Source organism: Ovis aries, chromosome 26 (genome assembly GCF_016772045.2).
Source record: "Ovis aries strain OAR_USU_Benz2616 breed Rambouillet chromosome 26, ARS-UI_Ramb_v3.0, whole genome shotgun sequence".
Classification (NCBI taxonomy): Eukaryota; Metazoa; Chordata; class Mammalia; order Artiodactyla; family Bovidae; genus Ovis; species Ovis aries.
The window spans coordinates 15,658,665-15,685,000 of NC_056079.1; the positions used below are offsets into that span (position 1 = coordinate 15,658,665).

A 26,336-nucleotide genomic window follows, 5' to 3' on the forward strand; every position below is an offset into this window, starting at 1 on the left:
GATGGACAAGTCCCACCTTGCGCACCGAGTGATACGCAGCCCCTCCAGCATGCGTGGTCACCAAGCACTAGAAATGTGGCTGGTGTGAATGAGACACTGACTTTTTAAATTAATTTAAATGATTTAACTCGTCTCTATTCCTTTGGAGAGTCTCCAGTTTCAAATTATGCATGTCAAAACCCAATTTTAACATCTACAACAGTCAGAATCTTTTTCCGTAGTTAAAATTTGAAGCGGTATTTCAATAGCAAACATATTGTTATATCAAGATCCAAATTCTGCAAGCAGCTGTCTTAACTCTAAATAGTGAAAATAGCAAAACTTTCCAAGATTTTGAGATGCTGACACTGTTCGATTTTTTTTTTTTTTTTTTTTTAGTTTCCATGGTGCCTACTCTGAGTTGTTAAGCTATCACAAAACTACAGGAACTAATCAAATGTATGGACAATAAAGGAGGCAATACATCAGTAATTATTAGTAATAACTGTCAGTTGACTGTCTATTTTTTACTCTAATTTTTGGAAAAGACCCTGATGCTGGGAAAGATTGAGGACAAGAGGAGAAGGGGGTGACAGAGGATGAGATGGTCGGATGGCATCACCGACTCAATGGACATGAGGTTGAGAAAGCTCTGGAGATAGTGAAGGACAGGGAAACTTGGCATGCTGCAGTCCATGGGGTCCCAAAGGGTCAGACACGACTGAGTGACTGAATGCCACCACCATTCCAATTTTTAAAATAAAGTATTAAAGCAAGCAAAGGACAGTGAGACAGGAAAGCCAGAGACACTGACTGCAGAATTCCATGTGGAGCACAGGACAAATACTGTTCTAAGGGACTTTCTAGCCTCAGGTCTTTGTGCCCAACCAGCTTTAATAAAGTGACAGTGTTCTCAAAACAAGACTGCTAACTGCAACTTACACAGAGCACAGCTACAAGTCCTGAGGTCTGGACAGTGGGTAGACAGAGGACACCACAGGAGCGGGGAGGACAGAAACCAGCCTGAGGACAGTGTTTTCCTATTCAAATTTCTAAGACTCCTTTTCCAACAGGTGCAATGGAAATCATATGAATTTCGCTAATTTTTGGACAAGTCAACTGGAGAGTAAGTATTAATCAGTAACCACATCCTCCGTATCATTGCTTGGTTCTCACCTTGACCCTCCAGGACCTTAGCCAGGCCTGAAAGACCACAAAACAAGCGAGATGAGACGAGCACCCGTGGTGGAAAGGCAGAGCAGACCTGCAAAGGCAGGCAGGGAGGTGGGCATTGCCACCGGAGTTCGAGTCTAAAAATACAGACCGCCTGACAGGCCAAGAGCGAACTTCCCATTTTCCTACAGTTATCACTCAGCATCCGGGAGCTTTGGCCCTTGGGCCCAGCGATCCTCTGCAGCTCGGCGCTGTCTTTATTTAGGTGGTGTTCTAAGGCTGCATGTAACCACAGCCTGTCTGGAGCTCTCTTGGCAGCTGCCGCCATCTGAGCAGCTATTGTTTGTCTCTGCAGTCCTGGTGCCAGCGGGATTAGGCTTGGAGCCAAAAATGGAACTCTATTCATAGGCTGTCAAGGCTGGAGGGGCGCTCGGAACTCATTTAGTTCAAACTTTCACAGTCCCGTGGAAAACCCTCAAAGAATGAAATCAAATGACCAGCCTAAAGTCACACAAGCAGGGGCTGAGCAAGAATTTGTACCCTGAAATCTCTAGACTTCTCTTCTGGCTTTAATTCTATCTTGACTAGCTGTTTCTCACTGAAAAAAATGGATGGTGCTGAGACATGAGATAAACATAAGATCAAAAGCCAAATGCAATTTACTGGGAATTGCCTTCAACATTCCCACAAATGTCAGATACAGCACTGATAGAGAAGGGAAGAAACCCAACCCATTTTATAAAGTTAACATCATGTTAATGTAAAAGAGGCTAATCTCACTTAGGCACTTAAACGCAAAATCTTAAAATACTAGTACTTAAAATAATTTTAGCAAATGATATTCAGCAACATAGAAAAGAACAGAATACTCCTTGAAAGAATTTATCTTAAGGATCCAAGATTAACAGATTTTGGGGGGGAAGCTTATCTATTCCAACATTTGCAGAAAAAGCAGTGCACAAAATCTGATTTTTATTAGACTTTTAAGGATAACATACTTCATGGTAAAATAAAAAATAAGCAGGAAGAACAGGTAAAATCTATAGAGTCTTCCTTAATATTTGCAAATATTTGGGAAAAGACCACAAAGAAGTAAACTTTTTTTTTTTTTTTTTAATGAATTCCTCCCATTGTAAAGTGACTGGCCCTTCATTTCCTTCCTGTGCAGCTATCAAATGTTACCGGAAACCCTCGGAAGTTGTTTGCAGCTATAGCTGTTTCCTATTGCACTTTGTTCAGCCACAATAAAATGCGGCTTTTTCTCTTTGATTGAGAAAAAACAGTTGTAATATGACACTTGACTAGAACATGGATGGTTACCCAGCATACCTATTCACTATTATAGCATTTTATGACTTTCTCATGCTTTAGGGATTACTATATATATATGTATGTGTGTGTATATTTTATATACACACACATATATTATTCTATCTGCAATTAAAGAACATTTCTTACCCTGAACATAAAATAACCCTACAGTATTCTATTCTGCATGTAAACAAATGAATACAAGGTCCCTGTATAAAGCTGCCCTCTACAAAGCATATGAGGCTGTAACTTGGTTAATTTGAGCATGAACGTCTCAATGCAGAATAAGGAATAAACAGAAATGGAGAAAATGGTAAAGATTTGATAAATATACATATAACCAACTGTGAGAGCTGGAATTTCAAGCTCTGAAATATTTTTAACAGGATATAATAGCACAAAGAAGTGTGAAAATCTCAAAACTTGAAAATACTTTATCTTCTAATGAGAAACAGTTATTTCTCAAAGTAGAAGAGATCTGAATAACAGTCTATCATCAACTTGATAAACGTCTTCTGAGATTTCAACTTTGGTAACTAATATTCTACTCCTATTCTTTAAAGAAGAATTTTAATAACCTGGAGAAGCAAAATACAGATCTCATCTTTTTTAAAGTATTCACTGCTTAGAGTAATGGAAAATAAATTTAATTCTTACTTCAGGAATATCAAGTATTCTACCCTCTCAGAAATAAATCAGCAGTACCACCAGCCCAACTAGTAAATATATCAACATATAAAGGGTTGGAAAACTACTGCCAAACTGATTTTGTATAGCTCACAAACTAAGAATGGCTTTTACATTCTTAATCAGAAATAAACAAAAGAATATATTGTGACACAGGAAAAATATATGAAAAGCAAGTTTCGATGCTCATAAATAAAGTTTTATTGGCACACACAGCCATTCTGATTAATTCCCCTGCTGTGGAGGGCGGCTTTTGCTCTGCAGTGACACAGCTGAGTGGCTGCGACAGAGACTGTGTGGCGTGCAAAGCTGAAATTATTTCAGACTTGGCCCTTCATGGCAAAGGTTTAATGATCCTTGCCGTACACAGTTAATAAAACAAGTTTAAAAACTTAGTGTTATTTACAAGCTTTGTGCTTTTCGGTCTGAAAATATTACTAGAAGTAAGATTCGCCTAAAAAGCAACCATCATATAATTCAGCAAAAAACAGAGAAGGTACAGAACAAAACAGATCTGAAACCATATGTACATCCCAAACCCGAAAGCCCATCGAGTGAACATGGGATCCTGCATCCAGAAGCAGCGGTCATGAAACTCGTGTCTTCCTAGCCCTGACCTCAGGTGGCCTCTGCCTCTCCCTGAAGCCCTGTGTAGTGGCGGTTCACTTGCTCAGTCGTGTCCGTCTCTTGTGCCTCCTTGGACAGCAGCCCACCAGGCTCCTCTGTCCACGGGATTTCACAGGCGTTGCCTTTTCCTTCTCCACTGAAGTCATATAATTTACTTGAAAATTGGGAAAAACACAAATGGAGAAGACAGCAGACTGTTGGCATTTGCAGTCTCTTCCTATCTCACAGGGTTTCTTGTAAAGATCAACTAAGTGAGGCTGCTGTAATATATATAAAGTGCCACATGCTTAAGAAGCTACACTTGTCACTGCCCTTCTGGCTCCTGGAGAAAGTTTTATTTCAGCCTGATCTGAAAGTGAGGTCAGAGGTGGAAGAGTGGGACAGGAAAGACCAGAACACAGCACAAAGAGTAGCAAAAGAAGGAAAGCCAAGGGCTGCTGGTTTCTCTTTGGCCGTCTCCTTCAAGGTCAAGTCTCAAAGGCAACAAGCATGCGACGGTCTCACAGAAATCAGCCCACAGAGACCGAATCTGTGGCTTCTGTGATTCCAATGGTGCCACGTGTTTCAGATCTAATAATAAGAGATTTAGAGTAGAGATCAGGCTCCAAAACACCATGAAATCTTAACTCTATAGAATTGATAAAGAAACAGCTAGGAAAACAGTAAGCTGAAACAGCCTCAAGAAATTTTTAAACCATTTAAAATTTTAAATAGGTGGAAACAGATCCAATAGTTGTCAAAGAAACTAAACCCTTTGAAGACGTTCTTGCAGACACACAGAAATCACATCCACAAACACACTCTATATTCAAAACGGACACCTCTGCTTAATACACATTTCCGATGAATTTATTTTTAACCATAAAAAATTTCTTTTTCAGTGTTTGTTCCCCAACAGGAAAATGTACCCCAATGAATGGGAAGATAGAAACCGCCCCCCCCGCAACAAACATTTACTAGACAGTATAAATAAGTGGATCCATGAAGTAGGTATGAAAGGTACATGGATGTGTACCTACATTCTTATAATAATGTGGCAAGCCCATCAATGACTACAATAAAGTAACTTTCCTAAGGTACAGCCTCTGATGCTGCTGCTGCTAAGTCGCTTCAGTCGTGTCCAACTCTGTGCGACCCCGTAGATGGCAGCCCACCAGGCTCCCCTGTCCCTGGGATTCTCCAGGCAAGAATACCGGAGTGGGTTGCCATTTCCTTCCCCAGCCTCGAATGCTAATAAGGGAAAAACCTGAGATATTTATCACTGTGTTCAGTATGCTACCACCCCAGTGAAAAAGATGAGAAAAAAAAATAATGCATGCTTGTTTGTACATGAGTATAAGAAAGTACAAGCAGTAGTTGCCTCAAAGTGCTTGAAAATGTAGGCTTTCTTATCATTCAAGAATGGTGAGGCCACCAGATCAGAAGACCACTGTCACTGAAAAGACAGTTTATTATTCACTGCAGCCAAGCATCGGGGTCAGTCAGGAGGCAGAAGGAGCAGGAGAAAGAATGGGTCGCAACCTTCCCTGCGGTTTCCGGGGAAAGGATAAGATGCTGTAGCTCACGCAGGGTTAGAACCGCCTGGTATGAACTATTTCAGTGGGCACTATAACTGTAGTGCTAACTACAGTTATTCTCCACTGTTATCTGCTATTTCATGCACGCGGACTACCAACTCTCAGAGCACCTCTTCACATGCTGAACAGGCAGCAGCGGCTCAGTAAACATCTGATGTGTAAAAAATGATTTGAATGGCAATGAATTCAGATTTCCTTCAGTCTGCGGGATGTTGTGATAATCACCAGGATTCTAAGTTTCTCTTCACCACTCAGAAGCAAGTAGACCCATTTTACTCCTTCAGATCTGCTCATGCAAAGGACAGGTATGCATTTATCAATCTACTGAGACCCTGGTTATCTCATGCAGTGTTAACAGAGCAGATAACTAACAAGTGCACATGTCTTCACTACAACATCCGTGACTCTCAAAAGAAGGTATGTTGAGTGGAAGGACCTTTACCGAAAAAAAAGTATATACTCTATGAGTCTATTTATAGAAAATTTTAGGGAAGGCCAACTAATAAACAGTGATTAAAGGCAGATCAGTGGCTGCCTGGGGGCGGGAAGAGACAGCAATAGAAGGGAGAGGCTTGGGGAACTTAGCGGGAGACATGGGTAGCTTTGCTGCCTGACTGCAGTGATGGTTTCACAGCTGGGTAGCTATGTCAAAACTCATCCAATCACAAGCTTTAACTATGTGTAACTGATTGTACGTCAACAACACTCCAATACAACTTTTTCAAAAGTAAAGAGCAATACTTGCTTTGTGTCCAAAACCTGTAAAATACCAACACAGAGATTAGGGAATAAAAGTATAGTCGTTTCTAAAGCACACACAGGCCCCAAATGAACACTTGGAAATTACATGCCAACTGTAAGCGACCTATCAGACCTCAAAAGTTCAAGCTGATAGCATTGACTAGAAAGACACTTTGCGCCTGGGAGTGCACACTGGTCCCCATTGTTTGGGCCCCCTTCTTCTCTGTCCTTGACATTCTGCAAAGGAAGCTGTGACGCATGTGTGTGCAGGAGCCAGGCCGCCAGGGCTCAGACGATCTAACGCTCTCTGCTCTTGCCTCTCTCCCACCTCGAGCAACTGCATGAGTTTTGTTAAAAGAAGCAGATTTACCCTGATACTGAGCATAATCAAACAAGAAATGTTATAAGAACGTCTGGCGTTAACAAAAGTGTGTATTAGAAAAGAAAACTGGATCAAGTCGCTTTTGCTTGTCCCTTCTGTTAAAAGGAAACACCCTGCCACCCCAGCTATAAACAACATAACTGGAACCATCTGAGATGCAGAAAGGCAGTTCCAGGCACAAAATACATTTAAAAACGTTCATCCAAACTTGTCACTGAGAATCTCCAATTCAGCTGATCAAACCCAGTCCTAGACAAGGTTTTTTGGTTCCGTTTTTTAAAAAAAAAAAAACAGGCATCCCACTATGACAATAGGAGAGAGAAAGGTTCTGGGGGGATGTTTCTTCCTCTCCAGGAGGACTTAGTGAGGTCATCTGATTTAAGTTTATACAGAACATTCCAAGGGATTGCACAGAGACTCTCCAAAATAGGTCATTATTTATAAAAATAACATAAATATTATCCTGAACCCTTCTTCTGGTATTTACGCCTTTCCACCAAGCACAGCCATTCTCTCATGCACTCGTCAAACTGGATTTCTTGGCCTCACCACTCCTTCCAACTGTCCCAACGTGAAGAACACCCCCGAACCCCTTCTCCCGCCATCCACTTGACTACTTGCTGTATCGGCACACTAACTTTTCCAAGGGGCCTCATCCTCCTTACTGTACCACCACATCCGTCATCATCACTCTCCCACTTCCTCCAGAGGCGTTTATTAGCACATGGGCACACATCTCACATCTACCTGTCTCTCTCTGCTATTTCATGCACGCAGACTACCAACTCTCAGAGCACCTCTTCACATGCTGAACAGACAGCAGCGGCTCAGTAAACATCTGATGTGTAAAAAATGACTTGAATGGCAATGAATTCAGATTTCCTTCAGTCTGCGGGATGTTGTGATAATCACCAGGATTCTAAGTTTCTCTTCACCACTCAGAAGCAAGTAGACCCATTTTACTCCTTCAGATCTGCTCATCCAAAGGACAGGCATGCATTTATCAATCTACTGAGACCCTGGTTATCTCATGCAGTGTTAACAGAGCAGATAACTAACACATGCACATGGGCGAGGCCGCGGCATCTCTCCCAGCTGCAAAGATGCTCATCACTAATCACAAAACATAAGGACCTGGAAGCCAGTTTTCTCCAAGATCTCAGAGGTAAACCTCACTACCGCCCACATCTCATGCCTTCCAGCCTGGTGATTTTCTCACTCTGCCATTAATAATTAAGCAACATGATTCTGGGACCCCAGGTGGAGTGATGGGTCAGTGCATCACAGGAACTTTCTTCTACCTGACTGTCTTCACCAGCTTTCACAATCTGGCCCCCAGTGATCCTGACCAGCCTACTGAAAGTCAGTCTGCTTTAAAAGTTCTGAGGCACATGTATCCTTTGAGGCGTTACATTTGGACCCTGAAGATCATGCCCAAATTATCTGCTGAGCTGCAGAAACAGAAGCATCCAGAGGCAGACCTTGTGGGGCTGTATATTTACTATCCTCTTTTACAGTGCCCATGCTAACATATGGGTATTTCTAGACTTTCAGAGACTAGGGTGACTTGTGATCAGACATTTTCACAAAACACAGTTTACTACCTGCTTCACAACAAATATTCCTGAGTGCTAACTACAGTTATTCTCCACTGTTATCTGCCTTCAACTCATCAATAAATAAAACCTCTGGGGAATCTCAATGTATTTTCCCCCGCTGTTTTATAAACAGGATCTATATGCCGCCCAAGGGTCTGGGAGCTAGCTGCGGACTCCGAAATGGGATTTCTTCTCCCCAAAGATAAGGAAGGGTTTTGAGGTTTCAGGAGACATCCCTTCTAAAGAGTTGTCAGGACAGACAGACTTAAAGGGAGTGGCGATGCCACATTAATCCCGCTTCTTCAAGATATAACACAACAGCAGCATCGTCCTCATTTCAGAGGCCGCAGACAGATAACCAAGGTTTCAAGGCTCCCCACAGTAGCTCTGACTTATATAATTTCTCTCAGTTGCTTTCTCCTTCTCCTCAAATACACATTATGTCCAAACATACGGTATCTGCTCAGATATTCCAAAGGGCATATGTGTAGCCTGCTTGCCTGTCTCTTCACAGAGGACTTAATCTAATCTACAAGAGAGATGATGTATAAAAGTGAAAACATTTTAAAGTCTAACTAATCAAGCAACTGTTTAAAAGGGGTGGTTATGTTCCTGAATTACCACCCCAAGGCTGTGGCTTCTACATTTCTCAAGGTCTGTGACCAACCCCCGTTTCAAGCAAATAGTTTCTTGACTGTGAAATCCTCCTCTGAAATTTTTATAAATATCTTATCTTTCTTCTTTAATATTTGACAGTGCATTCTAAATTTTTTAGCTCTTAGTTCTTTCCTTTTATTTCACCAAAAATGAGGCTGAACTGACTTATGAGTAATGCAGTGAAACAGTATAAAAGACACTGCTTAAACAAGCCTTTAGTAACCAGAGGTATTGTTGATTCCAATCTTTATGAAAAAGTAAAGTGAAAATTGTTCCTCACTCAGTTGAGTCCAGCTCTTTGTGACCCCATGTACTATAGCCTGCCAAGTTCCTCTGTCCATGGGGATTCTCTAAGCAAGAATACTGGAGTGGGTTGCCATGCCCTTCTCCAGGGGATTTTCCAGACCCAGGGATCAAAGCCGGGTCTCCTGCACTACTGGCAGATTCTTTACTGTCTGAACCACCAGGGTCTTCTTGTACAATCTCTTAGTTCCAGCGCTTATTCCTGGGCTCAAGAAACCCTCTTGGCATCCTATTACTAACACTTCCAAAAGCAAAGACCCTAAAGTCCTGTTTCTCTCACATAATTAAATTCTTATAGGGCTCAATCATTCTTAATCAGCTACTGGTTTTCTAACAATCCAAACCTCACTCTTAATCTCCATCAGAGGAACACATCGGAATTTGGCCAAAGAGCAAGAGCATATTAATCTCAAGGCAAAAGTATAGTCAAAAATCAGTCTTGTTTACTTGTACTAATCAAGAAAGTCTTTAGGACAGGTTGGAATATGGTGACAAGAGGTTTAAAAACTAATTTTTTAACATACTTTTTAAGACACAAAATATTCAATACACACATGCTCCCTTATCAAGCATCTTTCTATAAGCATTTCAGTACATGGATATTGAACTCAAGCTTCTCTCCACCTTAAAAACTGCTTCCTTTTAAGTTCAACAAAGTAAATTATAAAATAAGAACGGTACAAAAAAAAAAAAGGAATAACAAAGACTGGCAAGGAAGCTGAGAATGCCTTCTTAATTCTGGCTTTTATATATTATTTCCTCGATATATCAAATAGACAACTCAATAACTGAACAGGACAGTTCCCCTAAATAATATATCACATAATAAGCAAAGCCTAGACAGAGGTATGTAAATTATAAACCTACCTCTTCATAATCTAGTTTATGGAAACTAGATTCTATGGAAAGTACTGACTCACTGAATAGTCGAGGTTCAAAGGCCAATGACCTCCTTCAAGAGAAGTTTTATCTTCCTATGAAAGAACTGTCCTCTTGGTGTCATGCAGTGGCTCCTATTTTAACTCTGATCAAGAGAGCTTGTAAATAGCACTTGCAAACTTTTCATGCATAAATGGTAGCTAACTTTTTACTACACAAAGGGTAGCTCTGCTGAGCCTCTGTGCATGTGTATGTGAAACAGGATAAAGAGAACCAAGACTTAAGGAAAAAGCTGATGCACTGTCAAATGTAAAAGTTCAAACATTCATAGTTTATAAGGACTTTGGAGTCAAGGAATTACCTTCCTAGAATGTTGGACATTCAGAGAAAAAAATGGTTAGAAGGAAAATTTGACGTGTGAGTTCAAGAATTTGCTCCCAATTTGAAAATTACAGAATTCTGATCCTTTACTGCCTGCAGACACACAGCACTGCTCTATGGGAAAATTCCAAAACAATATTAAAAAAAAAAAAAGAACAGTACTGTGAAGTGTGAAATAAACTCTTTTGATAGTTTTCATAAAACGGAGAGTTTGGAAAATGCAGCAGCAGTAGAATCTGCAGTTAAGTTTAAAATACATTACTAAATTTAGGAGCTATTAACGAAACTACAATATTTGCTTTTTCACCTGCAAATGAAACTCTACTAAGAAGCAAAGTAGTTTTATAAAAGCAAATTGAAAGGAAAAAAAAATGGGGCTAAATTTTCATCAGAGAATAAAACCTTGTCTTGAATAATTCTAAAGGAAAATGATTTATCAAAAACGAAAGAAAAGTGGCAAATAAAGAAATTTAATTCTTAAATTTCCCCAAATCAAGAGCGTACAAGCATGGCTATTTCGTACATAATAGTATTAACACATACCTGTTTTAGAATTAATTGAGAAAAATCCCTGTGGATTTCCACTTGTGATTTTGTACGTCAGCTTGTCATCAGAGCTAGAGTCTGGATCAAATGCCTCGATCTGGACCACAGATACATCCTTGGGAGAGTTTTCCATTATTTCTGGATAATAAACAGGCTCCGACGTCTGCGGAGCATTGTCATTCACATCCTCCACCTCTATGTAGACCTCTACAAAGGAGGACAGGGGCACCACGCCCTGATCAGATGCGTAGACTGTTAGCCAGTAATGAGAGGTCGACTCGCGGTCCAGCCGGTCTGAAGTCTCTATGACACCTGGCGAAAGAGGAAGACAAGCATGAAGCACTGTGTCAATAACAACCACCTGTCACTATGGGGAAGTGTCAGCCTACACGACAACTCTGACTTACGCAAGGCTCACAGCTAAGCCGTCTTAAGCAAACTCTCCAACCTCTCTGTGTCTTGGTTTCCTCTTCTATACAATGGGATAAGAATAGAATGCTGACTAAATGAACCAATACCCTTACAATGATTAGAATACAGCGCTTGGCACATACTATCACTCTTATAGAAGTTTCTGTCATCGTCAGTATTCGGTGCCAGGCACTATGTGGAGTGCTTTGCTTTACAAAATTTATCTGATTTAAGTCTCAAAACAGCCCAAAGAAATGAATAGGCAAATATGGTCTCTTATGTCCTGAAATCTTTCCGTTTCTTTTAATAGCCTTAAACAAATGGCAACACAATCAAGATGCTACAAACATCAGTGCTCTTACCACGTTACAAGCTCCATAGGGGCAGAGACAGCCTCCTTGTCAAATACCAGTTTACCCAGCACATTACTATTTCATTATTTATATCACTATTTATTAAATGAACGAACGAGAATGAATGTATATCTTAACTGGACTTGGTACAGAATCGTCCTCAAATGGACCCAAACTCGGACTTATTAAGTCAACTAGTGAGAAGTAGAGCTATAAAATTACAAAGAAGATGGTTAGAATGTCTGTAACATTTTGGCCCAGACCCTGAAATCACTCACAGGCTTACTTAATCTCAGGGTGATTAACAGCGGAAATATCCGTTTGTCTTGGGCAAACCCCACCTTTTTATTCAATGGTGTAATCTTGTCATCTGGTTTTCCCAAAATACATCACTGCATTTTTTCTCTTGTTGTGCAGTGTGTGTGTGTGTGTGTGTGTGTGTGTGTGTGTGTGTGTGTGTACTAGTCGCTCAGTCATGTCCGACTCTTTATGACCCATGGACTGTAGCCCACCAGGCTCTTCTGTCCATAGGACTCTCTGGGCAAGAACACTGGAGTGGGTTGCCGTTTCCTCCTCCAGGGGATCTTCCCATCTCAGGGACTGAACGTGGGTTCCCTGCATTGCAGGTGGATTCTTTACCATCTGAGCCACAGCAAAGAGCATCACTGTGGGTTAATGCTACTTTTACTGTTCAATATGATCCAGGTTGAACTTTGGAAATCCTGCAACTCTAGCATCCCTAAAGTTTTCCAATGAATGTAGAATACTATGGAAAAAGTAACAAATATCAATTCAATCTGTGAAATGAAGCAGTCTTTATTTTGACCAAATACACATCTGTATTTCTTACTTTTTGATCACAATGTAAATTTGAATATGTGCTTATCTGAGGTTATTAATATAAAAAAAGACTCCTTTATTTTAAATATTAAATAACTATATCTAACCCTCCCCCAAAAGTTTCCAACTTCTAAAGAGCAAACCTAAATATTAAAATGTGAAGTGGATTATCATAAAATGAGTATGTATTGCTATTCAGAAGCATTACGGCTACTGCTTCATTAATTCTTAGCAAACCCTCAAAATGTATCTCCTCCTAAAACCACAGAACAAAGACTCAGAACTCTTAAATAAAAAAGGAGCTAGCTGGTGTCTGCGCAGCAGATAAGTCAAACATGTTTTCCTTCTTCTCTTGTCCAAACATGAGTCTCTGCATACTGAATCTGTTCACTAAATTAGCAAAATCATATCTGTTTTTAGCCTGAACGAAGAGTGCCCTTAGTAACCATAGGAAAGTAATCTTTTCCAGTTTTTCTTTTTTATCACTCCCATCAATTGATAACAAAGGACATCAGGGAATAACTGAATGTTCTAAGAGGATTACATAAACAGATGAATGCACAGATGCTTCTCATTTCTGCCATGTCATGAAAATGTAACATAAATCACTTGGCAGGTAAAGCATGATTAGAAAATTTCAAGACAGGTACACGGTACTTGTACTCACCCCTTTTGAATTCTAATCCTCAACTAGTTCATTTTAAAAACTGTCTCCCTCTCAATGTCATTTGTAGGCATTTAATAATAATAATTAGGAAAAGTTTTGTCGGTCTTTACTATGTATCAGGCACTATAACTATCTTACCTGCATTATTTTATTTATTCCTTATATCTAATCTTCCCATATATGTGGTGTTATTATCCTCATTTTGTGAATGAAAATCTCAGATTAAAAGGGTTGAGGCTTTCCCAGGGTCATAGGAAATGGCAGAGCTGGAGTTCAAACACCAGGAATCTCTGACTTCAGGTACCAACGAAACCCCATCAGTCTTACCGTTAGTATGACAAACGTGCAGTCAACCAAATTTACTGTGAAAACCCTGAAAAGACAGGTCAATGCTGTTCTGTCCATTTTTTGCAGATCAGAATTCAGAAGGAGTGAATTAAGTGTTCATTCACATACAACAGGCTTGGTTGGTTTTTTTTTTTTTTTAGTGTCAGGGTATTAGGAAAAAAGAGACAGAAAATGCAAATACATTACAAGATTTAAATCACAGACAAAAATAGCTATTGATTTCCCATCCAGTTGCATGTGGAGTCTGGTCTGAAAGCGTCCAGACTGCAGTGCACATGTATGAGACAGATGCTTCTGCTGGGAACTGCCCTCTCTTCCAATCAACCTAGCAACTGAGGGAGAGCCCACCTGCCTGTGCCTGACTGCTGAGCCACAGTCTGGAGGGAAGGTGTCAAGGTCCAGGGAACCGCCAGATATTACCATCAGTTCAAAGTGATACACCAAAGCCGCTCTACTCAAATATGGGAGAAACTAGAATTGCGTGAATTAGCAATTAAACATGCCTAAGTGAGATACTCAGGTGTTCCTATTTCATGAATTCTTGGACTGTATATCTTTATGTATATTTCATATAGTGACTTCTGAGATGTTCATGTTTTAATGTCTTTTATTATATCCTTGTAAAAGGGCAAAATTACTTAATACAGCTGATAGGTAACTAAAAAATAAGGTGAATTTTTAATTTCCAAAGGGAAAGGAGGGCATATTGAATAATCTCTTCTTTAAAAAAAAATGCTTAGATAATAAAATGAGTAAATTTGCTATATTCATAATAATTTAATAGTAGAAGGATTTACTGCATGTCAAGGACTTCATTAGGTGCTTACGTGCATTAAATCATTTAAAGAAGACAGGAATCATTTGATTTTCTTCCAAGCGTCACAAACAAGGAGGCAGAAGTTTAGATACAGTAAGCAAATGGCCTTAAGAGTGATTGAGAAGCACAGTGATTAAGGAGTCAGTCAACAGTTAAAGAGGGGGAACTGAGACGTGAATGAGCCAGTCTGATTCCAGAACTTTGGCTCTTCACCATCAGGCTATATCATTAGCCATGGATCTATTGCCACACACACCGCCACAGCAAGGGTGCTGGGCACCACGGACGTGAGTGGGGGCTGCCATGATGAGACCCCACAAGCAGTTTCCCACTGTGGAGGTAAGAGTCCTTCCCAAACTTCAAGGACAGTAAAGCAGAGAGGATTCCAGGGCTCCGCTTGGTCACAGAGGTCCAGGGTCCAGTGCCTAAGCACAAATTTTAATTGCAGATTCTAATTCGAACCACTATTCTGAAAGCAGAGCGTAGGTGGGACTAGACCATACTCTGGCAGAGAGATTTTTGCAGAGAGTTTATACGAGTCCAGAGTAAGGTACCTCCTTAACCAGGGGCTCATCAGAATCTCAGTTATTCTTTATAGGCATCCTGGTTTCTGAGACAACCAACAAAGCAACTACTTAGAAATCTGGCCAGAGCACCTTTTATTCTTTCAGCCCTTACTCACTTATTCCTCATTCCTTCAGTCACTATTTCAGTTCCTGAACACGTGTCACCACTCTTTCCCCCATCCTTCCGAGAGCACGGCCACCATGCATAGACGGCTCTCTTCTGTGACTTCAGTTACCTTAACTCATTCAAAAGAAACAGATTTTCAAAATTCCACCATGAAGACTTCTTCATTAGCACCTTTAACACAGGAAAACAACCACCGAAGACTCTCAGGTACTGCTGGAAGTGAGTCGACCTACTGTGCTCATTCTCAAAACTAAACCCAGTCCCATTTTCCTCCATCCACAATCTTCTACCAAACCAGCTTTCAATAACTCCTACTTTTCTGCACACTGGGTTATAAATTCACTTTTCCTGAAACAACCAACAAAATAAATAGTTAAAGAGATTTTAAAGAGATTTTAAAGAGGTTTTAAAGAGATTTTTTTTAAAACACACACCAGCAATAATACTCCATTTTATTTGGCACATACATATAAACATCCGTACACTGACTTCCAATGATTTCCCTCTCGTCTTCAAATACCTCCTTCTCTGCGCCTATTTTTTGTTCCTCTGTCATTTTCTGGGAGAGCAACAATGGCATGCAACCAACAAGATGATCTGTAAGCCTGGGCTGTGAGAGAAAAAGAAGTGATAGCCCAGGGCTGCCGCAGAGCTCCCTGCAGCCAGATGAGATAATCGGTGATGTACCAGACAAAGCCAGCGAGACGGCTCTGGTGGAAATGACACCTTTCTTGTCAGAAGGTTACAGCGTGCAAGCAGCAGGCCAGGTAAGGATGCCACTGTGTGATTCGACACTGTGCATTCTGAGCCCAGAAGACAAGTTCAAACAAGCCTGGTATATATGCACCATCCAGCAATGTTATAAGAATCATTTCTCGGCTTTAATGAAACATGACGGAAACAAGAGATGCCTAGCTTCTCCAATCTCAAGAATACAAGGAAGGCATTTTCAGGGGGAGTTTGTTAAAAGCTGAAAAATTTGAAAGAAGCCGGAAACCCGGAGCTATTAAATAAAAATATTTATCATTCCAAACATACTCTCTAGGATTTCAAAACTACCACCAGATGTCACTATGGAAACTGATTTTAAATGTGCCTACAGTGGAAAAATAGAGCTGAAAGAAAAAATACAATGTAACTGTTCAAAGAGCTTGACCAATGTGGCTGAAAATACAGTGCACAGCAAAATTTCTTTCAAAAAGGTTTCATTCATGTCCATATATTTAAACAGGCCCATGATTAGACAGGTACTGATGGCGTCTTCCTTACACAGTCCAATTATTCAAAGGCTGTAGAGTACAGTATCAGTTGCTCAAGTAAGTAGCCCAAAAGTAAATAAAAGTTTCCAAAAATAACTACTTTCTGCTGCCCATCCCTGATGGCTAATGGCCTGTTAACTTGAACACTGGCCTTGGACAGGAACGGCCAGTGGTCTCCCCGGCTGCCACGGGTCAGCAAGATGCTTTCAACACAGCACTCTTTAAGGCAAACATACAATAATATGTAGTCACTATAGTGCCCCAAATAATTTAACTGTTTCAAATTTCCATGGCCAGAGAGTACCTTTTCTTCCTGGAATTTTCCTATTTTCTTGGTTTAACAGGTGTTGGCCCCATATCAAGTTCTAGTACCAAAGCTTTCAACAAAACCATGCTATTTCAGCTTCTTTAGCTACTCCAGCTAAAAAATACTTACAATCAGCAACACTTTGGCAACATAAACTTGCAAACCCTACCCTCATCTCTGATACACCATATCATCACACCTTTTTTTAACTTCTCTGCAACCAAGCTTATGGCAGCAACTGTATGAAAAGCTTCTTAGTCAACCACCAGAAAAATTCAACTGTAATTTTTGATGATATTTTCCCTGAAGGCAACAAGGGGTTGACCTCTCTTTTCTCCATTTCTATAGTCTCATCACAGACAGAGTAACTCTTTTGGAACTAAATGTGTTCTCAAATGTAAAAACAACACTCACTTAAAAAGAATAGCTATCTTCTACAGACTAGAGATACAACAGCTATGCTTCTGCAATTAATCCGCAAATGGTTACTCCATTTGTTTCTGCTCATTATGGAAAAATCAGAAGTCACTCAACTGTCATATTAAATAGCAATGTGCTTAGTAATGTGCTACAAGGCATTCATCTTTAAAGAGTAAACGATAAGCTCTCTCCTAAAAACTGAATCTTTTGAGGGCGTGGATTTGTTGCCTGTTTTGTTCAGGGCCTGGTAAATGGGTGCTTATTAAGGATGTGCTGAAAAACAGATGTTCATCAAAAAACAAGGTAAGTATGAAAAACAAGTCCCAAACAAGAGTAGCTTAAGGAAGTATGACAGCTAAAGGTCATGTGGGGTCCTGGGGAGGATCCTGGACCAGAAAAAGCACACTGGATAAAAACCAAGAAACTGAGTAAACTATGGGCCTTAGTCAACAAGAACATATCGATATTAGTTCATTAATTATAACAAATAGACAATAATAGGGGAAGCTGTGTAGGGCAGGGGACCATATGGGAACTCTGTACTAGCTGCTCAACTTTTCTGTAAATCTACCAAATTTTTTCGAAAGACATCAGAGATAATGAATATGTAATGTTTCTTCTTTAAGTGATAGAAACTTTTCTGAATTTTCTTTTTAATCTCATTTTCATTGAACAAAAGATTCAGACTGATAATGTTATTAATACAACACCTTAAGAGATCCTAGCGTGTCCATAGGAAAATCCTTGTTGTGTTGGGCTAAAGATTTAAACATCAATCCAATTATTTACCTGTTTACATTGTAACTTCTAAATTTACTGTAAATGTAAGAAAGATCACTCAAGTTTTGCCTTGATAACATTAATGTGCAACGGTGATAAAATGAGTTTCTCGATATAAAAAGCTCTATTTCTGAAATTTAACCACTCTTGAAAATGACTGCACCAATCTGACATGCAATAGTATCTAACAAATGAAAACACTTTAGTTCTTTTAGAAACATTAAGTACAGTAGATCATAATATAAATATGTCATCTGTATACATTTAATGTTTCTGCCTGTTTTTGCATTAGTTGGCAAAATCGCAGTTACTGCTGTCTAAAATATAGGAACAAATGAGATAAGAGTCTGTTAAAGACATTTCAGATGCTAAAATGGCTATACAGTCCACCTAGAGAATGACACAGAAAAAATGCTTTTGGTAGTCAAATAAAAGTTTCATACTTCCTTTCACCTCAAGTATATAAGATGTTATCATGTATTTTTACTGGTGTTGGTAAGTATAAAACATAAGGAAAATATAGAGAGAGTCATGTTTAATAGTCTTGCAGACAAAAATCTTCTGCCGAAAAAAAAAAATCTTAGTATTTCTAAAAAGAGAGTAATACATAATTAAAATTTTAAATGCTCAAGACCACACAAATAGGATAAATATCCCATGCTTTTGATAAATTTTAAAAAGGTCAAAATGAGTCTGCCAAGAAGCAACCCCCATAGGCCAAGCAAGCCCCTATGCAGCACGTTAGCATACAGCACGGTCCGACGTGTACCGCTCTGTCTTCTCATGGCTAAAAAGAGTGAGTCCTGTCGCAAAGGTGAACAGCACGGTACCTACTGCGACCATCATCCAGTCTTCCAAAAGCAAGAGTTTGCTGTGTTATCTTGTGAGAAGCCGCTTGTGACTAAGAACACAGCAAAGTCAAGTGAAACGGTAATGATGATGGTGATATTATAAAGCAGCAAACCCATCTATTACACAGAGTTCACGATATACCAGCTACGATTTCAAGTATTTCTCAAATCTTTTCATCTTTACAGAAACTCTAAGAAGTGGGTTGTTAGTTAGTTTAACAGAATTAAATAGAGATGAGGAAACCATGTCTATTTCAGATGAGGAAACAATGTCAGCCACCTGCCCAAAGTCACACAATTAAGTTTATTCCTGGTGGAACTGGAGCTCAATCCCAAAGAGTCTGGCTCCAGCCATTTTGTGACACCTCTGAGTATCTGGCTGTGTCCTCTGATTGGAGACAACGCACGAGGGAAACTCAACACAGCCTGCTATTTCCTGGGAAAGTCCTGTCTTCAACAGAATGCACAAATGGAGCGACTAGATGGAAAAAACTGGTTTTGTTGTTTTCCCAACATTTGGGGATCTGGGTAAAAGATCGGATGCTGCAAAAACCTTGCTGTTCTGTGTCATTAAAACATTAAGCATGTTTCATAGCATCAGGACAGAAAGGGGACGTGGCTAATTTATTACGGTACATATGACACAGCTTTAAAAAATGGTATGTCTATTAATTACAAGGAACAATGTCAACAATATACAGATTGAGCAAAACTATAAATCTTTATAAAACTGTATATATAGAGTACAACCTTGATTTGGTTTAGTTCTATTTCAAACGCCAGAAGTGCAAACACTGAAGTATATGCCCGGTGGGCGGCAGGGAAGGGGGGCGGGGCGGCAGGGGGGGAAGGTCCAAAATAAACAAAGTGACAGAGGGACAATAAAGGAAATCGATGAATTAAAAAAAATTTTAACTGTAAATTTCCCTAACCATGAATTTAAGTCATATCTAAAATGCATACAATAAAAAGCCAAGTCAAACTTAAGTACCAACAGTCCTTTAAGAGTTTTGCCAGTATAACCTTCTTTCATTTTCTCTTTATAGCTTAGATATACTTTCATCTAATCTGAGTCAATGGATAACAACTGACAGCTTCAATGATTTAATATTCAAAAGTATTTATTAATATATATGAAACTACTTCCAGTGCCAGATTGAAGTACAACTTTATGAAACAAGTTACATTACAATGAGAACTAAACAAAAAAAAACTACTTAAAAGTCTTATTGTATAGAGGAAATTATATAATTATATTGCATTGAATTAGATCATAAGTTAACGATTAAAGGGAAAGCTTCTTATGCAGTAACTGTCGATCTGTTTTTTCATTATTTAGATTGCCTATTTAAATCATTTTAATTAAACTGTATATCTATCAACTCTTTCAATTAAAACTGCTGCAATAACTTTAAAATCAGCTGAGGAAGCTTTTTGACTTGCCAACTTACTAAAACATATTAATTACAGTTCATAATCAGATTTTAAGCATCATGTTTCAAGTCCAGGGATTGCTTTAGCTTTGCAAGGAGTCATTCCCATGGCAAGCCCTGCTAAATCATGTTTTTATGCTTTGTGGAAAATGGTTCCAAGTTCTGATTTCCATGTCAGAATCATTAATATTGTTAATGAGGGCTTCCGTGGATAAGCTCGTTTAAAAAGGATCATCTTTGGGTATCAAACGTATCATCTGAACACATACCACTGCGATAAACCTATGTACACCAGCCAGTCTTAGGAGGGATTAAGGTCCCGAGGAGGCACATCACATACCAACGGCACCGCTTCTAGCAGTTTGTTTCTCATTTTAAAAGGCTTTCAATTTCAACGTAGATTGCTTTTCCCACCTTATAGTTACTGGATGCACGCTCAGCATATGGTTTATATATACCATTTTGTTGGATCCTCACAAGTATTCTGTAAGCTCGACGGCCTCTCCTCATCTTCCATATGCAGACACAGAGGGTTAGAGCCGAAAAATCACTGGACTAAGGTCATCATCATGGTACAGATTCATCAATGAATTAATTAAAGAATTCCCTTAGTCTTAGTCATCTAAGCACTTACAGTCACTAACCTCTCTTAGGCCTCAGAAGTTGAGTAAGTTGCCTTAAGCTACCCAACCAGTTGCAGAGAAGAGAGAATCCAAAACCTGGCTGACTAGTCCATAGCTGAAACTCACAGCCACCAGGGGGCTCCCTTCTGCTTTTCCTGTTCTTACGGGGTGAAGAGATGTGATTTAACAGGCACCGCCAACTCTTCAAGTCCTGGGTTCTTTCCTCATAAGCCTGGGAAGGTGATCTTCATGGGTTTTCCTGGTGGCTCAGTAGTAAAAAGAATCTGCCTGCCAATGCAGGAATTGCAGGTTTGATCCCTGGGTCAGGAAGAGCCCCTGGAGAAGGAAATAGCAACCCACTCCAGTATTCTTGCCTGGAGAATCCTATGAACAGAGGAGAGCCTAGCACGCTACAGTCCATGGCGTCACCAAGAGTTGGACATGACTTAGCGGCTAAACAGCAACAAGGTGATCTTCATAAATCTATCACTATTGATTGAAATAAAAACTCAGCTCATCAAAAGTTTACCTCACCTGCCCTTAGTGGGAGGAATGAAAAGAATTAAAGTATAAAGGATCGAACCCGAGTCTCTTGTGTCTTCCTCATTGGCAGACGGGTTCTTTACCAGCTGAGCCGCCAGGGAAGCCCATAAACCCAACTAAATGTGGGCCAAACGGATCCCCACACAAAGTTCAAGGATCCCATGTGACTAAGGTTAGGATAAAAAAGGGAAAAGGATAGAAAAAAGAATCCACACGGTCCTATATCCATCAAGTTAGTATATTTATCATGTCATCTTGTTACATAGAAGTGCAGACTTTATTTACATTAAATGAAGCATAAAGTTACAGGGATTGTAATTACTGAATATACCCAGTCATGTCCGGCTCTTTGTGACCCTGTGGACTGTAGTCCACCAGGCTCCTCCTACCATGGAATTTTCCAGGCAAGAATACTGGAGTAGGTTGCCATTACCTTGTCCAGGTGATCTTCCTGACCCAGGGATCGAACCTGGGTCTCTTACATCTCCTGCTGCAGGAAGATTCTTTACCAACTGAGCCACAGGGGAAGCCTTATTTACATTAAATGAAGCATAAAGTTATAGGCATTGTAATTACTGAATATCACTGTAAGAATATCATAACTGAGTTAGTTGTAAATGTGCTGTTATTAATTTTTAAATATTGAGAGGTAGAGATGGAGTTCCAAATCTTAAAAGCAGGTTGTAAACATTTTGTGTCAGATAAAAACTGATTGAGAAAACCCTCCTTTGGAAAAGAAATCTTCGAGACATCTTAATCCAGACTCCAATACTTAAGAAAACCTATACCAATATCCAATACTCCAATAACAGATTTTAAAAAAACGCTGTACAATACTGGTTTCATCAAAAAGGATTTACTATCGTTTAAGGTGGCCTGGATCTTGCTAGAAATTTCTCTGGAACCTGGTATCACTGATTTATACCTTCTTTTAGTCATTCAACACACACACTGTTCCTAAAATGGCCAGGCTTAGAAAGAAGTACTAAAGAAACCAAGAAAAGTAAAACAAATTATCATGGGGGAAGGTAGTTAAACAAAATACTAATGTATTCCTTCAAACTGTCTTTTTCAGAAGGGCAACATAGTATTTTAATGACTAGTTATTGGAACATTTATTTTCTATTATTTCTCTCTCTTGCACAGAAGTCATGCAAATCCATTTTTAGGTTATCAGTGCCTGACTGAATTTTAGGATGCAACATGTAATATATGATTTTTAAAAATAAATTATAACATTAATTCCATTTTCTGAGAAAAGATAGGGAAAAGAGGTATATATACACTAAAACTGGTAGGGTAAGTGAAATTTTTCTTCTTTGTGCTCACATTTTCTAATTTTTCTTTAAGAACTATATATGTGTTGCATAAAAATACCTCTTTTAGCCCACGTGTATAAAGGATTAATCCAAAGTGTATCAACCAGAACTTGAGAAATTTCAGAAATGTAAAAGCAACCTTTAAAAGTTGAGAGTGACTTCGAGGTTTTCTTAAGCCGGGTAACAACTGCCTGAAACACTTGTACTGCAAAGTGTGCTCCAACTTGGAGAAGACAAGGGACTATTCAATGATTCAAATGTCAGTTGAGAGGACTATGCCTCATGCCAAACTCCTTAACGCACTCCCTTGCTAAAGAAGGAATGGAATGAGATTCCTCGGCTACAGTCAAGTATTACAGTGGCCACTGTATAAACACAGCTCTTTCCAAAAGAGACAGTTGTCTCCGGAGTCCTGGAAGGCATCGGGCTGGGAGAAGAGCAAGCGTTCCTTTTCCTCAGGTCTGTTTAGGTTTCTAGAAAACAGATTCTAAACACAGAAAAGTGCAACCACTTTTCTTAAAATAAAACTTGAGACCCACATGCAGTTCAGCGACCCACATGCCATTCAGCTATGCAAAGGGTACATGTGTTTTACATGATAGGAATCCTAGTTGAAGAAAATAAAAATCCCTATACTGTATAAATCCCCGCCCCCCCTGCTTTCCTAGCTACTCCCAGGCAGCATTTTCCTTTACTTTTTTTTTCTTTCCCTTTACTTTTGATCAGTGAATGAAACTAACCTGTTTCTCTATTAAATTCCATTTTAATAATAAAGCAGTTTTCAAATTAAATTCAAATTAATGTACAAACTGAAAAGCTATAATTCAGAGGCAATATTCAGCTACTTTTAATATCCAATTTGCTGCCAAACCCCAGTCTCTAAAAGAACTCACAATGCAGGTGAAGCCAACCTAGCTGCAAACTCACTCACTGCCACTAATAACTTAGGATGAATTGTGGGTAAATTGTGTTTTATGCTAGCAAATTAAATCAAACACCTATAAATAATGACCTAAACTCATTACAAGATTTGATTAAACCTTACTAAGAATACTAAGGCAAAGCATCACTTTGTATTATACACAATCCCCTCTCTATAACTGCACCTATTTTCTGAATTCACATTTCTTTAAATGAAGACAAGGTATTAGGAAGGGACTTCAATGGACCAGAAGATTCCTAATTTGATTTTTTTTTTTTTTTTTAATCACGAAAGACAGGAGAGGAAGTATATAGTCTGCACTATGCTAAGCAAATAGGAAACAAACTTCATGAAGTACTCTGAAACACTGGGAACAGTAATCCATTACCTTAGAGATGATGGAGACGTAATTCTTACTGGAGACAATAATAGGCTATACAAGAGTAGACGGACGGGGTCTCAAATAGCTGTCATGTGTCTACACTAAAAAAAAACTAAAGCAGAGAACTGAATTTGGGAAAACAATTAACTGTATAGAAGAAATAACCATGGTAGTTCTCATATTATTTTTTTTAACTTCATCTGAAACCAAAGCTGTTCTTTAAAAAGTAGTAATGAACATTTCATTAACAAGAGGAAATATTTTCTTCTCTGGTTCTCCTAATCATTGCTAAAAAGGGGGCAACAATAGAAGATACAGGCTATGAAAATAAGTACGAGGACATCACGTAGCCATGGATATTAGAAAAGTATACACTATCTAATTAGAAGAAAGACAGTCAAAATTGCACAACAATAACTATAGCATTCTGCTGTTCAGTCTCTCAGTCGTGTCCATGTCCTTGCGACCCCATGGACTGCAGCACACCAGGCTTCCCTGCTTTTCACAGTCTCCTGGAATTTGCTCAAAGTCATGTTCATTGAGTCAGTGATGTCATTCAACATCACATACTACTTGTAATTAGTAAAACAGTTACTGAAACGTCTCAGAGACGATATAAAAATATAAATAAATACAAATAAAACCCTCTTGATTAAAGGTACAACTGACCAAAGGTACAAAACACTAAAAACACATCTTCCTTAATAGTTAAGTAAATGGTAATCTAATAAAATGGAAGTTTTTCACATTTTGTTTTGAAAATTGTTAGTTTCCAAAATTCTCCCCCCAACAAAACTAAATACAAATTCAAAATGCAAAGGGGGGGGGAGCATGAGACATAAACAATACTGGCATTTCTAAAAAACCTCAGTGATTTCTAGCACATGACAGGATATCAGATAAGTTCAAAGGAAGAAGGCCAGATGTTCTCTTATCAGCTCTGTCATTTTTAAAATGATTTTTTAAAAAGAGATTCAATCCTAAACTCCTGTATAGATTTGTCTCTTCGTCCAACCATTTATGAAAGAGGTGAAGAAGCAATCATATCTTTTCCAGTTATTTTACGTTTTGGTTGGTTTGCTATAACAAGCTATTTGTTAAAATCTGAAAAAATTTATAAATGATCACATTATAATTTGGTAACTTCTCAAGCATAACTCACAGATCCAGTAAGCTAATCCATTTACTTCTAACTATATCAATTAATGGAAATAATACATATGTATTTCCCAAATGATCTAAGTACCAAATCAGAAAAACAAAATAACTGTGTTTGTAAATTTAGTCTCAGCTAAATATTGAAGGAATTTTAAAGATGTTCACTTTACTAGCATATTCTGAAATAATGCTGGCATAGCCATGGCTTTAATTATTGTCTTTAAAAGAGAAATATAACCCAACAGACTAACCTAATCTGTTCAAAAGAAATTGCAAGGGGTCAGAATAAAAGAGCGAGATTCCTTTAGCAGAACTGATGTTTTCTAATAGGGAAAAACAGCTAATTCAAAGATTCAAAGAAGAGAACTCATAATAATATAACCATGAGATCTGAATTATATTTGTGACTATTGATGATACCATCATAAATCATTTAACATGCTTCCATAATGCAGTCATTTCTGCAGTGTTTCTCTCCTCATCTACCACTTTTCCCCGGGCCCTCAACCCCCACTCCTCTGGAAGAAAACATAATGGGATCCATACTCCCAAACACCTCTACAAAGGCACAGAGAGGCAGCTGACCTCCTAAGTAAACAGTATTTTATGAAGTTTCATGGTACTTAGTTACTTTAAACCATCAAACTAAAGCAGATAAAAAATTAAAAACAAGTGATAAAAATCATCTAATTCAACTCTCTAACTTTACAGATGAGGGAGCCATGATCGAGAGATAAAAGACGTGTCATTAGGCGGCAGAGCTTGAATCAAAGCCCTAAAATGGAACCCCATCTCCTGAAACCCCAACCTACCTTCAAGAGCAGTGCCTAGCAGAGAAATGAAGGGCTGTTTTAACCCAAATTCCAGTGGGAGTGAAATGAGGCTTCGGGTTTGTGGGAGAGATGAGTGGTATCAGGAATAGCAAGCATCAGTGGCACAATCTCAAGGTTAACCACTAGAGAGCTCAAAATACTCCTATCCTGACCTTACCTCGCTCTCCACGACTCTGACCTAAGCACACTTCCCAATCACTGACGAAGGGTATACGGCAACCCACTCCAGTGTTCTTGCCTGGAGAATCCCAGGGACGGGGGAGCCTAGTGGGCTGCCGTCTCTGGGGTTGCATGGAGTCGGACACGACTGAAGTGACTTAGCAGCAGCAGCAGCATTATTCATTTCAGAACTGGAGAGGGCAACAGGATTTTCAGACAATCTAGGCTCTGTTCTTCAAATCCATCACTCTCAAGTATACTAGTCTTCAAGCATTATAATCAATCATTCTTACAGTGTCCTTGTTAACGGTCCCGACTCTGCACTTCAATAAATGTGTGACTGATGGTTATTCATTACTGTCAGTGCCTCAGTTTGC

General features: G+C 39.2%; 1 protein-coding gene across 10 annotated transcripts in view; it reads right to left on the reverse strand.

Moving 5' to 3' along the window:
- The window catches only part of FAT1 (FAT atypical cadherin 1), a 122,329-nt gene that overhangs the window by 50,553 nt on the left and 45,440 nt on the right, over positions 1–26,336 (reverse strand). For all 10 annotated transcript variants that reach the window (XR_009598659.1, XM_060407140.1, XM_060407138.1 and 7 more), the window contains one exon: positions 10,839–11,153. Coding sequence is in view for 9 of the 10 variants with exons in the window: in XM_060407140.1 (XP_060263123.1) it covers positions 10,839–11,153 (315 nt within the window). In the remaining variant the exon portion in view is untranslated. The remainder of the gene's footprint in view (positions 1–10,838; positions 11,154–26,336) is intronic.